Source organism: Ceratotherium simum, chromosome 17 (assembly GCF_057802395.1).
Source record: "Ceratotherium simum simum isolate JZ-2026a chromosome 17, ASM5780239v1, whole genome shotgun sequence".
Lineage (NCBI taxonomy): Eukaryota > Metazoa > Chordata > Mammalia > Perissodactyla > Rhinocerotidae > Ceratotherium > Ceratotherium simum.
Window position 1 is genome coordinate 57,941,376 of NC_141916.1, and position 16,007 is coordinate 57,957,382.

The window sequence follows — 16,007 nt, forward strand, 5'->3', positions numbered from 1 at the left end:
GTGCGTCGGTGCACGCCCAGGATCCGAACAGGCGAACCCCAATCCGCCGCAGCGGAGCACGCGTGCTTAACCGCTTGCACCACTGGGCCTGCCCTGCCATTTGTATTATTATCATTCCCACTTGAAAGCACAAAGCTGTAGGCACAACCCCCCGCACCCCCGCCCCCAACACAGGAAATGCCTCAGGTCTGGTCTGAGATGGAGTCTACTCCCCAGACGACACGAGCTTGCTGGGGCATGCTGGGGCAGGAAGGGGAGCTCATGTGCAGACCATCCTGTCCTCTGAGGAAGTCCTCGCTGGTGCCAGGGAGAGAAGGGCAGTGGCAGGCTGGCAGCCGGAGCCAGACGCAGCCGGGATTAAGATCCTTTGGGGCTGGAAGCTTCTCCCTCTCAGTTTTCACGTGGCTGGGAAATTTGGCTCTGCTCTATTTCCTCTCTGAAGTGTTCACTTCAGTAGGTTTGAAGGCCAGCGATGAGGGAATGTTCCATGCAGGCTGTGAGCAGTCTCTTTTCTGGCCTGGGTGGTCTTTTCCGATGTGAGCCACATACACGTGGAGGGCGTTAGTGTCTGTCATTTCCATGGAAATGCACCAAGGGCAGCGTCTGGGTTGAGCCACCAGAAGAAAGTTTCCTGGATGTTCCTTCTCTCACTGTGTCTACTCCATTCTTTGTTAGATATTAGAGTTTGACATTTTAGTCAGATTTCATTATTTCATTTCCATGGAAATGTGTTGGCCAGAGTGTAACAGATTTGTTCTTAGGGGACATTCAGAAATGAAGACAGATTGTCTGTCAAACTCAACAGGCTGGAAGACTCTGGCCTTTCATAGCTAGGAACAAATTATTTGAGAACGTCCTGCCCATTGTGCTGTGTCTAACTTCAGAACGGTTACCTTATTCCTGAGGAATTCCACTAGGAGGCGGGGACCAGGCCTCATGGGTCTGGAGGAGGGTGGAAGGAGGCCTGGGGCAGGCAGGGAGAGAAGACTTTGGGGTTATTTCCACTGCTCTGAAAACTTGACGCTGCCACTGCCCAGAGGAATGGAAGGAGGAGTCTCTTCTAAAAGTGGTGTCCTTGGGTTTTATGGCCTCGACCCCTCACATCTCCAGTGCCCTCCCCCTTATCTCCACCGCTGCGGGCCCACAGCAACACACACACACACACACACACACACACACACACACACACACACACACACACACTGACTCACTCACAGATAGATGAGAGATTCTCCTTAATAGGAAAGAGTCATTAGCATTTAGGACCCACTTACTCCTGTGTGTGGAGATCTTGGGACCCCCACGTGTGGGGTGAACAAGTCCAGAGTTGAGACTCCCTTTGGCTTGGTCACATTAGCATATAAATTGGGCTTTAACCCAAAAATGAACAGACCTTCCACCCGATCCCTTCCTGATTATGCAGGCCCTATTTCTCTCAGTCCCTGTGTCATACTCAGGTGTGGCTGAGACTGGCCACTCTTTGAAGTGGGCATTCCTGGAGGGGCTTCCTGGGAGTTACACTCTCCTGGCGTTGTTTAGGAGGGCCGTCTGTGAGTGAACAGGCCATGAACCCTGATAATGACAGCTCCCATAGATCAAGCATTTACTGTGCGCCAGCAGGCACTGTTCCAAGAACCTTGCATGCAAAACCTCATTCCATCTTCACAGCAGCTCTGTGAGGTGAATGCTGTAAATTTGTACCAAATGAAGGAACTGAGCACCAGAGAGGGTAGGTGGCTTGCCCACAGTCACAGAGCTAATCAATGGCTGAGATCTGAAGCCAGGCAGAGTGGTTCCATACCCTGAGCCTCTAACCCTGTCCCATCCTGCCTCTGAGATTCATCCCAAGAGAAGTATGGTGGGAATGCCTGCGTAGTGCTGTCAGAGCCCAGGTGTTCATTGCGGTGCTGAGAGATCCCTTGGATAGCCAGCTTGTCCGGCCCTCTCATTTCACCTGGGCAGAAGCTGAGGCCTGGAGAGAAGACGTGACTAGACCCCTGGCCAGTGGCTGAGAAACTGAGCAGAATCAGACACTGTTTTGTCCCTCGACTCACCTTTATTTGCTGTGCTCTGACCCTCTCATCTGAGAAGAAAGCAGAGCTGAGAAACTGATTCATAAATCTCAAGAGGTCTGAGCCAGATTCTGTTTCCTCTCTCTGATATATGTATATTTTAAAGGGTCAATGGACAAATGTCTAACGATGTAATTTCAGGCAGAGTTCATTGGTGATCAGGGAAGGGATCTTACTACCTATGCTAGAGGGAACACCAAATCCACTTACTCACCTGGCATGTCAGCTCAGCGCTGGTCTCCAGGTACATAACGAAGACTATCCTCTATTAAGTTCTGTAACATACCAGAAACCTGATGTACATTGTCCCTTGAAACTCATAACCATCCTGCCCATTAGATGTTATAGGTGTTAGCTCCGTTCTATAGATGGGGAAAGTGAGGCACAGAGAGGCTAAATGATGGAAACAAGATTCAAACGCAAGGGTGTCTGACACCAAAGGCCTGGCTTCTTCCCATTCTGCCCACTGTTATTGGCATAGAGCAGTGGCTCTCAAAGTGTGGTCCCCAGAACAGCAGCAGCAGCACCTAGAAACTTATAAGCAATATCAACTCGCAGACTCCACCCCAGACCCAGTGAATCAGAAACTCTGGGGGTGGGCCCAGCGAGGTGTGTGCTAATAAGCCTGCCAGGTGATTCTGATGCTCGCTTAAGTTTGAGAACCACTTACTGCTAACAGGAGTGCTGCCAGGCCCAGTGGAAGGAAAGTCACCTCAGGCATCCACACTGGCTTCTCGTTTGCTTGGGCAGTTTAAATGTACTTCTTTTGGTTCCTGAGTCCTCATGGTGTGACTAGAAGCCATCCCGTCTGAGACCCCTCAGGCGAGGTTTTCTTCCTCCTTGTGTCGTCGCCGGGAGCACTGGCAGGTCCCCTGCACCAGCTTCCCCGCGCTCTGCATTCTTAGCCACATCGACTTCTCCAGGAGGCCTTGACCTTTGCTGGGCGGCTTATGCGTTCTGGCTAACCAAAATAACTCCCTAGTGGATGGGGATATTTTTCATTGAATTGTATGAGCCAAGAACTGCAGAAATAAAACCAGGGTTCCTACGTCCCGTGGCAGTGGGCGTTTTCGTTTTCCATCCTAATTTCAACCTGGGCTCAGTCTCCTCCTGGAGCTTCCAGGTCTGCAGTGCACACACCTCTGCTCGGCCTCGGCCCATGCCTCGCCTTCCAGATTGCTGCTGTCTCTTCCGGCCAATTAAAAATCTTTGCTGCTCTCGTTACCTGTTTTCAGCTCCCAACCAGTTCCTTTGTCTGCCAGACACTGTCTTGCTGTCATTAAAAAAAAAAGTTGGGATGACGAATTTCATTTTGATCACAGTCGAGCACAACGCTTCATTTCCCCGCAATGCAAACCACTTCCAGGCACAGATAAGTGTTAACAAGCAATTTTATGCAATATTGTACCTGTTTATACAGATGCAGGGAACATCTGTGCTTATGCTTCTCCAGCCCCTGTGAGGTACTCGCCACGGCCCCTGCAGAAACCCACAGCAAAGAGGGAGCTCTGAGCAGAAGCTTCCCCCTCGTGATTCACTCCCCGATCATCGGCACCCCGGAGGCAGGTCCAGACATGCTCGGTTAGAAGCAGTCTCATCAGCGCCCGTTTGCCCGGTTCTCATCACTCACTCCCTTGCATATGCAGCTGAAGGAAGAGGGAAGCATGTGGGCTCCACACTGCCTCACTGCCCTGGCCTGGAATCCACGGGGCCGTTTCCCTGACAGCTATGCCCAGGTCACATGATCTGGGCAAAGCAGGCCCAGCAATCCTGGGCCACAGGGCAGAGCTTCCAAAGACACAGGACACTGGGCTCCTTCCCCAGCTGAGCACGTGCTCAAGGTCCTGTCATTCACTCGCTTGGTCTGTCACTTACTCATTCATCCTGCAAACATTTATTGAATTCATGTATATGTCAGGGATGCAGAGATTAAAAGAACCAGCTGTGTGGTGAAGGACCACGTAGCCTGGGGGGAGACAGGCAGGGAAATGTTATGACCCAGGAGACAAATGCAGTGGTAAACAGAAGGCGTGTCCAGGGCACAGTGGGGATCAGGGAAGACTCCTAGAGAGACTCCTAGCTAAACAGAGACCTGCAAGGTTGGGGTTGGGAGGCAGGAGGGAAGAACAGCATGTGCAGAAGGTAGAGGCTTGATCATGAGCATGCAGGAGGGGAGCCAGGATGCCCAAGAGGCAGGAGAAGCTGGGGAGCTCACAGGGCCTTGCTTGCTTTGCTGAGGAACGTGGGTTTCCTACAAGGGATGTGGGAAGCCCTTGAAAAAATATAGGCAGAGGAGTGAGTGAGAGGACCAAATGGGTGTCCTAGAAGGATTGTTCTGGAAGATGGTTTGGAGGCAGGGAAGCTGGTAAGAGACTATTGCAGTCACATTGTGGCAAGAGTTGATGAGGCCCTAAACCTCAGCAGTGGCTGCGGGGAGGGTAGAAGTAGGTGGAGCCCAAAGGCTTGGAGAAGCAGCAGGCCTGGTGACTGGGGTGGGAGGAGAACAGAGGTGGCCAGATCACAGTGGACAGCCTCCTGAGCTGCTGAGAATTCAGCACACTTGCTCTTTGCATATGAGTATGTTTGTGCTTCAGGCTCACTAGTGTAATTTGTGCAAATTATACCAAATAAACATGCACGTATTTTCAGTTTAGGCGAGGAGAGAGATGCTGGGTTTGGGGACATTTCATCTGAAGAATTCCTCAAACCAGACATTGTCAAATATTTCCTGTGAACCAGTTCAAACATTAAATACCAGGTAAAACATAAAATATATGCAACCTCACTTCCCTGCAAGACATGCGAGCACAACCTGTGGTCATGTGAATACTGCCCAGTGACTGACATCCAGACCAAAACACCAGATGATCTCAACAGGCAGCACTCAGACGTGGTCAAGTTCCAGTCACAGGCGGAGAGCTGATGATTTACAGGAGCCCCCCGCACTCAGCAGCACTATCACTTACCGTGGTCTTCTATAAGCAATATAGATCAACCAAAAGGAAAATTTACTAGTTAGTGACTAATAATAAAATAGTAAAGGTGAACTCATCGCAGGAGATAAACACTAAAGAGTTGTCAGCATGCAGGCGACACTTGGAGCCGTTGGAATGGGTGCAGTTAGGAGGGAGAAGGGGGCCTAGTGGCCAGCTCTAAGTTAGAGATCAGGTGGAGGAGAAGGAGGAGGAGGCCTGGGGTGGAGGAGAGGCGCCTCCAACAAGGAAAGAGTCAGCCTGGCGGAGGTGGTGTGATGGAAGCAGGAGAGACCAGTGCTTCAAGAAGAGGGTGATAACCATGTCAGGGCTGCCAAGAGGCTGGTGGGATGAGGACAGAGGTTGGTGCCATTGGACTTGGCAACATGGCAGCCAGTGGTGGCCGTGACGAGAGAAATTTTAACGGATGCTGGGGGTGGATGCTTGGCCGGAGCGGGCTGAAAAGTGAATGGTATTGAGGAAGTGGAGACAGCATGCTAGGGATGCCTTCCAGAAGCTTGGCTCTGAAGAGGAGTAGAGAAAAGGGGTAGTAGTGACGAGAGAGCCAAGAACGGTCAAGGCAGGGTTTTCATTTGTAAAATAGACAAGACGAGAATTTAGGTGCCAATGAGAATGATTTAGTGGAGAGGGGAAAATTGATACTATATGAAAGAACATCTCAAATTTAGTGTGTCCAAAACCGAAGTCTCAATGTTTCCTGCAGCGTCTGTGTGCACCCCATCATGGTCTCATCTTAAAAAATAAACCAGGCCCCCAGTGCTCATGCCAAAGCTCTGAGACTCAACATTGACTCCTCGTTTCCTCCATTCCCACGTCCCCTCCGTCACCTAGTCCCATCGAGTCGTCCATTCCATCTGTCTGCACTGCTTCCACCGTAGCCCAAGCCCCATCACCTCTAACCTGGGCCTCTGCAGTAGCATCCCAGCTGGGCCCCTGCTTCCTTCTCGCTCCCTGCCCTCCTTTCTCCACTCATTCTCTCCCCAGCAGCCAGAGAAGTGGTCTTAGAACAGACTGGGCCACATCACTCCTCTGATTGCACCCTCCTATTGTCTCCCTCTGCGTTTGGGAACAATTTCAGAATCTTTCTTGTGACTCACAGAGCTCTGACTGGTCAAGCCCCTGCCCACCTTCCCAGCTCCACAGCCCGCCACTCTCTGTTATCCCGTTACTCTCTGGATTGCAGCCTCATCAACCCGTTCTAGGTCCTTGCAAGTTTTTTTCTGACCACAGTGCCTTGGCACATGCTTCCCCTCTCTGCCTGAAAGCTCTCCCCTGCCCTCCCCTTCCCTCGGTCAGCTCCTACTCATCTTTCAGGTCTCAGCTCAGATATTGCGTCTCCACAGAGGCCTTTCCGAGCACACCAATGTAAAATACGTCTCCTTTGTCCTCTCTTGGAACCCTGTCCTTTGCCTACATAAGACTTGTCACAATTATAATGAAATAATTATTTTTAACTCTGAGTTTAATGTCTGTGTCTCTCACCAGGACAGGGTCTATGTTTGTGTTGTTTGCTGCTTATACCGGGTCCCTAGCTCAGCACCGTGCACACAGGAGGCACTCAATGACATTTGCAGGAAGGAAGGAAGGAAGAAAAGAAAGAAAGCACCAGAAAAGGGAAGGCGGTGGGTCGTGGATTTGGTCCCTGCTGTGGGCTGCATGCCCAGGCCAGCTCTGAGACTGCAGGGTGACCACACGGCCTCGTGCTGACTGCCGACAGTGAGGTGGCTACTCATGCCGGAGGCTATGACCGTGTCCAGTCGTCCCCCCACCCCTCACAGGCTCCCATCAGGCGTCTGGGTGAGACAGCAGCCCCCAGGGAGAGACAGTTAGCACCAGCCACCGAGGGAGAGGCAGCAAGGACTGCGATGTGAGCAGTCCCCCTGCAGGGCTGGCTCTCACGTGAGCTTCAGTTTCCTCGTATGAAATAAAAGTAACAGGATAACTGTTCCTATCACGCAGAATTGAGAAGATGAGGTCAGCCTGTGCTTAGTGAAGCACGAGGAACAGCTCTCAGTGAAGGCGACACAGAGGGAGCTGCGGGGGTCAGGACCCCCGTGAAGTGCAGCCAGCCCAGCCGGGGGAGGAGGCCTCACAGGACCAGGAAGCCAAAAGCCTGCTCTTCCTAGTTGTGGGAGCCTGGGGCAAGCCCCTTTGTGGTCTCAGTTTTGCCTTCTGTAAAATGGGGAGATTATACACCAGAAAAGACCACTCAGAAACGTCTGATGTTTTCACCTTAAAGATGGTCAGAGAGGAGAGATGGGTGTTGGCTGTCCTGGTGGAGGCAGCAGGATGGATTTGGAAAACAGTCAGCAATCTGCTCCCCACAAGGATTCCAGGGTGGCAAAGAAGGGTGGGGAGGGGGAGATTTCAAGTGCTGGTAGATACTGCAAAATAAGAGAAGTGATGAGAATGGGGGAGGGAAGAAGAGAGAGAGGAGGTCAAGGTGTGGACTCAGGCGTACACTTAGGGAGTGAGAAGAGAATCATGCTACGGGGAGGGGCAAGGACTGTGGGTGATGCTGGGGTGACGGAGACCCCTGAGGTGAGGGTCCCCGGAGCAGGCTTGTTGGTAGAGAGCACAGTGTCGGCCCAGCCACCTGCCCCAGAGGCCCAGGCCCCACCAGGGAGGCACATGATGATTCTCTGGGAGGAGTGGGGAGAAGCCATCCGTCACCAGGAGCTGTATTCCAAAGCCAGCCAGAAATGACGCTGCAGTCTCCTGCCAGCTGGGGGCATCTGCAGGACCTTTAGGACTGATTGTGGGCCCTCTCTCTTCTGGGTCCTTGTCAGAGAATGTCAGAGGCGGGGGAGTCCTGAGAGGTCGCCTGGCCCAACCCTGTCTCCACGGAGAGGAAGTGATTTGTCTCCCAGGGAGTAATAGTGCCTTTCCACCGCTCAACACAGCTTCTTCCCTTCCCGCCGGGCGTTTTGCAAAAAATGTTGAGATTATTTCCCTAGGATCTGAGAACCCCAGGACGCCAGCTCCCCATCAAATGCTGGTGCCCCATGGTGGCAAAGGCGGGGATGAAGGCAAGAAATGTGTATGTGTGTCGGGGGACAGCGTCTCGCTGTACCTCCATCCTTCCCTCCCTCACCACCCCCACCACAAAAGCAGCCTGAGAGCCAGGTGGGGACACATGTGCCCCATGAGCCACTGCCCTGGTGGCTCGGGAGTTGCTGCACTCACATTTTAAAAGCCTTCACATGGGCCGATCCCCTCCTACTCTTGCACTTGGCTCAGCCATTGATTTTCAATTTTTAAGAATCTCCTGGAGGGGGCCGGCCCGGTGGCGCAAGCAGTTAAGTGCGTGCGCTCCGCTTCGGCGGCCCGGGGTTCGCAGATTCAGATCCCGGGCCGCACCAACGCACCGCTCGTTAAGTCATGCTGTGGCGGCGTCCCATATAAAGTAGAGGAAGGTGAGCACGGATGTTAGCTCGGGGCCAATCTTCCTCAAGAAAAAAAACGGGAGGGGGGAGGATTGGCATCAGATGTTAGCTCAGGGCTAGTCCTCCTCACAAAAAAAAAAAAAAAAAGAATCTCCTGGAGAGCTTGTGAAGAATGATGATTCCCAGGCCTTGCCTCCAAATGTTCTAGTCGGTAGATCTGGGTGAGGTTTGGGATCTACATTTTAACAAGCCACCTCGCAACTCTTACACGGGGTCCTCAAAGATGAGGGATGTAGAGACTCTCCAGCCCCCCGGCCCTGTGTGCTCCGTGAGTCCTCTCAGCCCGTGGCCATCACTGATTTATTCAGCACTCCCCGTTCCATGGGCTGGTATTTCCACCTGACTGCGTCTCCCATCTGGTCCTTGACTCTCAGGCTCCCAGCTCATTACTGGTGCTTTTAGCTGTAGCTCCGAGTGGGTGAGCGGCTGCGTGTCACCTGAGTGAAGGGCTGGACACTAGGCCATCATGCTCGGCTGAGCAAATCCTACCTTCTCCCCGCTGCCTCGCCGCCTCCTGCTGCTGCCTGCCCCCGAGCGCCTGGGCCTCCGAGCACCCACCCACCTCGTCGTGGGGTGAGGCCTGGTCCAGAGCACTGGGGCAGAGGGTCCATGCACACAGGCTCTGGGAGGGACACCGGTGAGGGACACAGGGTCCCAGGACCTTAGGGTTCAGGGGCCCACAGGAAGATGGCAGGGGCCAGGTAGGAGGTGTATAGAAGGACTGATACGGGCAAATCCTGGGGGCACCTGGACGCCAGACAAGGGAGATCAGAGGCCATTCTGCGTTTCACCAGAAGTGAGGCCTCGGGTCAGGGTTGGCCAGGCTGGGGCCCATTGCCCTCCCCCTTGGCCTTGCAAGAGTGGGGGGGTCCCTGGGGTGAGAGTATGCAGTGTGGCTGCCCTTCCACTCCACTCCTGGGCCCACCCAGCCCAGTCTGTGGGGTTTCTTCCCCTTCGTCTCCTTCTGTCTTTGCCTGCCTCTCTTTCTCTTTCTTTCCCTCTTTCTCCTCTTGTCTCTGTTTTTCTCTTGTACTCTGTCTCTCTCTCCCTCTTTCTGTTGGTCTGTCTTTCTCTCTTCCTTTCTTTGCCTCCTTGCCTCTCTTTCTCTGTCTCTTTCTCCCCCTCTGTCTCTCTCTCCTTGGTCTGTCTATCTCTCTCATTTGACTCTCTGTACCGTCTGTCTCTCACTGTCTCTGTGTCTCTGTCTCCTCCCTCCGTCTCCTCTCCCTGGCTCAAACTCCCAGTCCCCTTGCTGCATGGCCACACTGGCTCACCTCCTCTGGACAGCATCCCTGTGTGGCTCAATCATGCTTGATCCATAGCTCCTGACTGGGCTGGGCTGGGAGATATGCAGATGTGGGCCCCATGATGCTGCCCTCAGAGTTCGCATTCCAGCTGGGGAGGGCTCAGAGTAGAGATGACAAGAGCTGCCAAGAAATCAGGCTGGACCTGGAGGCCTCTACCACCCAGCTGTCCGTCTCAAATGCCCAGACACTGACATTGCCAATTCTCATACTTGGGCCAAATTCTTGTCTGCACCTCCCAGCCCCAAGCCCTCACCCACTCACTATCCAGGCAGACAAGCCTGAGGAAAGGCTGGGTTTGACCAGGCCGAGGATAGGCTCCCAGCCTGAAGATGGCCATCCACCCTGCCCTTGGTGGGGGGGCTGGGGAGAGCCCCTCCCAGCCCATCCCTCTCTAGGAGAGCTCGATGATGCTCTCTCCCTCTTGGTCCCCATGAAAAGAGTGGGGGAGGCAGAGTCCATGGACCACCAGGCCCTTGGCCACCACCACATGGGCGTCTCCCCTTGCTTTCTCCTAAAAATTGACAACAGAGCCAGGAGTGAGTCAGGATCTCTGAGTCTTCCGGCAGCGGGCCTGGCATAGTTGCTGGGATCAGGGAGGAAGTGGGTCCTGCTCAGGGCTCATCCCTCCTGTCATGCAGTCACTCCGCAGATATGTCCTGCGCCCCTCAGTGTGCTGGGCCACACTCTGGGCATGCAGCCGTGAGCACACCTCGCCCTCCATGGGGCAGGGGAGACAGGCAGTGAAGAGGCGATTGATGCCCAGGGTTGTGACACTGTGGTGGAGTCCGCCAGGGGCTGTGGGAGGAGAGGGGGGCTGCTCGCCCTCAGCAGGCAGCGTGGGGCTGGGTATGAAATGACCAGAAGAGAGGAGATCGGAATAGAGCATGCGTGCAGAAAGCTGAGGAATCAGCCGAGAGCTGTGTTGGCACGTGTGAGCCCCGTCTAACAGCCCTTGTGGTCAGCTTCCACAATTCTTGGGGGACATTAGGTCTGCTGCTTTTCTGGGCCTAGATTCCTGCCTCACTGCTCACAGCCCTGGGGACAGGGCACCCCAAAGGAGGGTAAGGCAGGAGGAGGTGGGGGATGGGAGGGTCCTGGCCCCAGACCCTGTGCAAGGGAGGGGCCACCAGAAGCAGGCCAAGCCAGAGGAATGAGACTGCCTAGTGGGGGTGACAGGCATGTGTCCCCATCTCCTCCTGTCCCCTCACACCAAAAGGGGACATTCAGAGTCAAACTCTTCGGCAATGGAGGTGGCATTTCAGAGGTGGAAGGGCCCTTGGGGAGCAGGACTCTGACCTCCTCCCTTCTCAGAAGAAGAGGCTCCAAGAGGCGCGTGTGTGACCCAACGTCACGCAAAATTCAGTGGTCAGCCCAGACCCAGAATCTGACTGTTTGTCACACTGTCCCCTCCTATGTTAAGCCAATTTGTCCTTTACTCTTCAGAGGCCACAGCCTTCCCACCACAACCTCCCCTGAGAACTACGGGCTCCCTGGAGTGGGCTCCCTGGAGTTCGAGTGAGCTTACGCCTTTCTGAGTTTGCCTACGGCACATCGGGGAGGGAGTGATGCAGGAGGAGAGGGCGTCACCTAGAAACCCGATGGGACCAGGACCGGGAAACAGGGAGACACACAGGCTCCTAACAGGTCTTCGAAAGAACAGAGAGTAAATTGTATTTGTTCATATTTAAACCTTTGACTCTGAGATACTCTGAGGTTGAGAGGAAAGGACTTGAGGTTTGGAGGCAGAAGATCTGCGTTCAGCCTCCTCCCAGCTCTCTGATCTGGGGCAACCAGCTAAGCTCTCTGGGCCTTAGGTTCTTAGCTATGGAATGGAGACAACAGTCAGCCGTCTGGCTCACAGGCTGTTGTGTCAGGTATGAGAAAGCCATCCTCTTAGGTTCTTAAAGGGAGACCCTGGTAGGTGAGTGAGGCCTCAGAAGCCCATGCCTGCTCCCTCCTGGTTGGTCACGGACCACAGTCCCTGCCCCACCCCACCAGGTGGGGCGTTACAGCCAGCGTGCGGGCTGCACCTGACTCCTCAGCTCTAGTGGGTGGAGGGAGGTTTCAGGAGCCGACCTCTCCTCATGACCCCTCCTCCCCGCCTGCCCTCAGCTGCGTGGTGGATGAGATGGACTTCTCCAGCATGGAGCTGGACGAGGCCCTGCGGAAGTTCCAGGCTCACATCCGTGTGCAGGGGGAGGCCCAGAAGGTGGAGCGGCTCATAGAGGCCTTCAGGTGGGACCCCCTTCCCATCCCACTGCCCTCACACACCCCTCAAAACACACGCCTGGGGCATGGGGGAGGGGCATGGGGAAGCAGAGTTGCTGTGAGCCTGGGGGACAAGAGATGCTGGGGATCAGTCAGGGGCTGGGAGAAGCCCTCTTGGTGAGGCAGGAGGAGTGGGCGGATAGAAAGGAGGGAAGGAAGAAAAGGGACAGAACTCCTTGAGCTCTCTCAGCTGGAGCAGCACTGGGCCATCCAGGTGAGCACACGCACCTCACTCATCCCCATCAGCGAGCCTCTGTGCAAGGCTGGTACTGTGTGGGATCAGGGGTGTGTGACACCTGCCCCTTCCCCTCAGTGGGGAGGAGGACGAGGGCTCAGGGCAGATGCTCAATGGGATGAGGAAGGAACCTCCCTGGGAGATTCTAAAGCCCTAAGAGAACCAGGCTACCTCCCCCGACAGTCCCCCATTGCTGGAGCCCAGCGAGGGAGGAAAGGGGCCTCAGCATCCCGCTCTGTGTCCCCCGACAGCCAGCGCTACTGCATGTGCAACCCTGAGGTGGTGCAGCAGTTCCACAACCCTGATACCATCTTCATCCTCGCCTTCGCCGTCATCCTCCTCAACACCGACATGTACAGCCCCAACATTAAGCCAGACCGGAAGATGATGCTGGAGGACTTCATCCGAAACCTGCGAGGTGAGGAGTAGGGGCAGGAGGGGCGAGGCCACTGCTCAGGCCCCATCTGTTCGGGGTCCATTCTGTGAGTCTGAGCCCCGATTGGAGACTGTCACCCCAGTGGCCAAGGGTGCTGGACACTGCTCTCTGGGCCTGGTCACACATAGAAGCCTGGGAAAGTTGCTTGCATGTCAGGCATCTGGGGAGTTTCCAGGAGCCACTGCCACTGCCCTACACCAAGCATCAAAGGCCCTTGGTCAGTGCTCCTTGCCCTCTGTGGAACATCCTCCATTGGTTGACTTCTAGGCCCTGGCCCCACAGCTGGTGCCTAGGTGGTACCAGCCCTTCCCACTCCACCACTTAGGAGGGAAGAGCCAGGAACAGGGCTTTTAGGCCTTGGGTCCGTGTAAGTCAGCCTTGCAGATAACTTTATGGCATTTACCAGCCAAGTCCTTTTCTAATTGATATAGTGCACTTACTGGCAGGGATCAGAACAAAACTGGCAGAGTGTGGTATGTGCTCAATTGATTTTTTCTTTTTTAGCATTTTAAAAATGAAAGTCACACGTGCACATAATTTAATAAAGTCAAATAATTCTACAAGGCTTACTACAAAAAAATTAGTGCCTGCCCCTCCCACTACTCTCCTTCCTCAGAGGCAATCACTTTCGTTTTTTTTGCTGTTAATTGTGTTTCTTCTGTAGCTTTAAATAACATGCTTCTGCTTCTTTTTCTTTCTGTCCCGTTTTTTTATTGGTATAAAATACATACTGTGAGGTGTAGGAATCTGAGAGCTTGGTGACTGTTTATCACACTCAGATCTACATACAGATCATTCCCATCACCCAGAACATTCCATCCCGTTTGACACCCCTGCCCGAGAGTAACTGTCCTGACCCCCATAACCGGGGTTGATTGTGCCAGTTCTTGTGCTTCATGTAACGGGGTTATACAGGATATATACTTTTGGTGTCTGGTTTCTTTTATACACTGCCACTTGTTCATGTTTTTTTATTTTAAGTATTATCTATTAATTTCTATCTTAGTCTATCAGGGTTGCTATAACAAAATATCACAGACTGAGTGGCTTATAAACAACAGACATTTATTTCTCACAGTTTTGGAGGCTGGGAAGTCCCAGATCAAGGCGCTGCAGTTCCATGTCTGGTGAGGGCCTGCTTCCTGGGTCACAGCTGCCGCCTTCTCACTGTCTTCACATGATGGAAGGGGCGAGGGAGCTCTGTGAGGTCTCCTTTTTAAGGGCGCTAACCCATTCATGAGGGATCCACCTTCAGGCTTAAGCGCCTCCAAAGGCACCACCTCCTAATACCCTCCCCTTTGGAGATTAGGATTTCAACATATGAATTTAGGGGAACACAAACATTCAGACCATAGCAGTTTCCCATCACAGAATGTAAAGATTGACCTGTCTTCCATCCACCTTCCCCAGCCCATCCCCACTCACGCTGCGCTGAAGCCCCATGCTCTCAGCGTGGTTGGAGCATCACTTTTGTGACATCGGTGTTTATGTTACTCAGGCTAGGCAAACACAATCTGAGGCTGAGTCTTGAAGTATATAATGATTACAGATCCTTTCTATTTCTATTTTCCTTGCAGTGAATACATGACTTCTTTTTCCATTTGCTTAGCTCTCTGTGTACCTGCCACTAATTCATCTCTAAACTCCCCAACCCAACCGTCCAATTCCTCTCAGTACATCGAGCCCCTGGAGGTAGTCCGTTCCATCTTCTTGGAGATGTCTTGCATCTGTGTCCCCCAGAGCTTCTGGTTCTGCTCCAATCTGGACAGGCTGCTGGGCCAGCTGCACAACTGTCATCCAGGGGTCTCCCTCCACCATCATCGGAGATCTCCTTCACCTTCCTCCTGTGCTGAATTCCTGTTTCCTGGATTTCATAGCGTCCTCAGTTTTAGTTTACTTCCAGAGAAAAGCTACACTGGAGACAAACTTTTTGAGAAGTTGCATGTCTGAATGTATCTCTTTCCATCTTCACTCTTGATTGGGAGTTGGGCTGTAAATAGAATTTCAGGTTGGAAACTGTTGAACTCGGGGTTTTAAGGCGTTGCTCCCCTGTCTTTTAGTTGACAGTGCTGCTTTGCCGTTCCAATTCCTGACCTTTTCCATGTTATTTTTTTCTCTCTTTCTGAAAATTTGTAGGTTCTTCTCTTTATCCTTTGTGTTCTGAATTTGGTAGGCACGGGGTTGGGTCTTCAGTCTAGAAATACGTGTCCTCCAATTGGGGGAAGTTTTCTTAAATATTGTATTTGATTATTTCTGCCTTCCATTTTCTCTGTACTCTCTTTCTAGCACTCTTATTATTCAGATACTAGATCTCCTAGTTTGTCCTCTAATTTTTATAGTTTTCCATCTGTCATCCTTGTCTTCCTGTTTGACTTTCTTAAAGATGTCCCTCAGCTTTATCTTGCAAGTCTCCTACAGATTTTTCATTTCTGCTGTCATTTTTCATTTTCAATAACTCTTTTGTTCTCTAAATGTTCCTCTTTTATAGCATTTTATTCTTGTTTTGTACTTGTGATATCTTCTTATATACCTCAGAAGATACCAATGATATGTTTTACTTGTTTGTTTCAGTTTCTCCCTGCTTGCTCCTATTTCTTCTGGGTTCCTTTTCTTGTTTTTCCCATACATTTTCGCTTTAGAGACTTTCCATATGTAGTTGATGAAACTTGGTTGTCTATTCATATTTAAGAGTGAACCACTAAAAGGCTGATTAAAAATTCTGTGAGTATGGAAGGGGGTTGTTGACTGGTGGGCTTTCTCATAGGGTGATTTAGTTGAGCCGTTTCACTGGGAGACCCCTACTGCAGGATCTTGTTGCCCAGAGGATATGAGTCCGGCTGCAGCGTTCTGAGATCTCCATGGGAGAGGGAGCTGAGGGGTCTCCTGATACACCGACATCAACTTCACCACCCAGCACTCAGCACAGACTCCCACCCTCGGCTGGGCTTGGGGTCCCTGGCCCAGTGTTCCGGGTTCATCCCTTCCAGAGAGTTAACCCTCAGTCAGCAGACGGGAGTGGAGGAAGGGATCGGGAAGTCCAACTGTGTTTTAAACTGACTTCAACCAATTTTCCTGTTTCCAACCCACCCTCACCTCCCCTTTTAGGGGTCCCACCAATTCCAGTGGTGGGCTGAGTGGCTTCTAACCTCTCTGCTGGGGCCGGCCCCATGGCTTAGTGGTTAAGCGCATGCACTCCGCTACTGGCGGCGCGGGTTCGGATCCTGGGCGCGCACCGACGCACCGCTTCTCC

At 52.7% G+C, this 16,007-nt stretch overlaps 1 protein-coding gene across 1 annotated transcript in view; it reads left to right on the forward strand.

Annotated features, from left to right (window-relative positions):
* Positions 1-16,007, forward strand: part of IQSEC3 (IQ motif and Sec7 domain ArfGEF 3) — a 109,175-nt gene that overhangs the window by 75,332 nt on the left and 17,836 nt on the right. The window contains exons 6-7 of the mRNA XM_087442920.1: positions 11,931-12,053; positions 12,573-12,739. Of these exons, the coding sequence (XP_087299046.1) occupies positions 11,931-12,053; positions 12,573-12,739 (290 nt within the window). The remainder of the gene's footprint in view (positions 1-11,930; positions 12,054-12,572; positions 12,740-16,007) is intronic.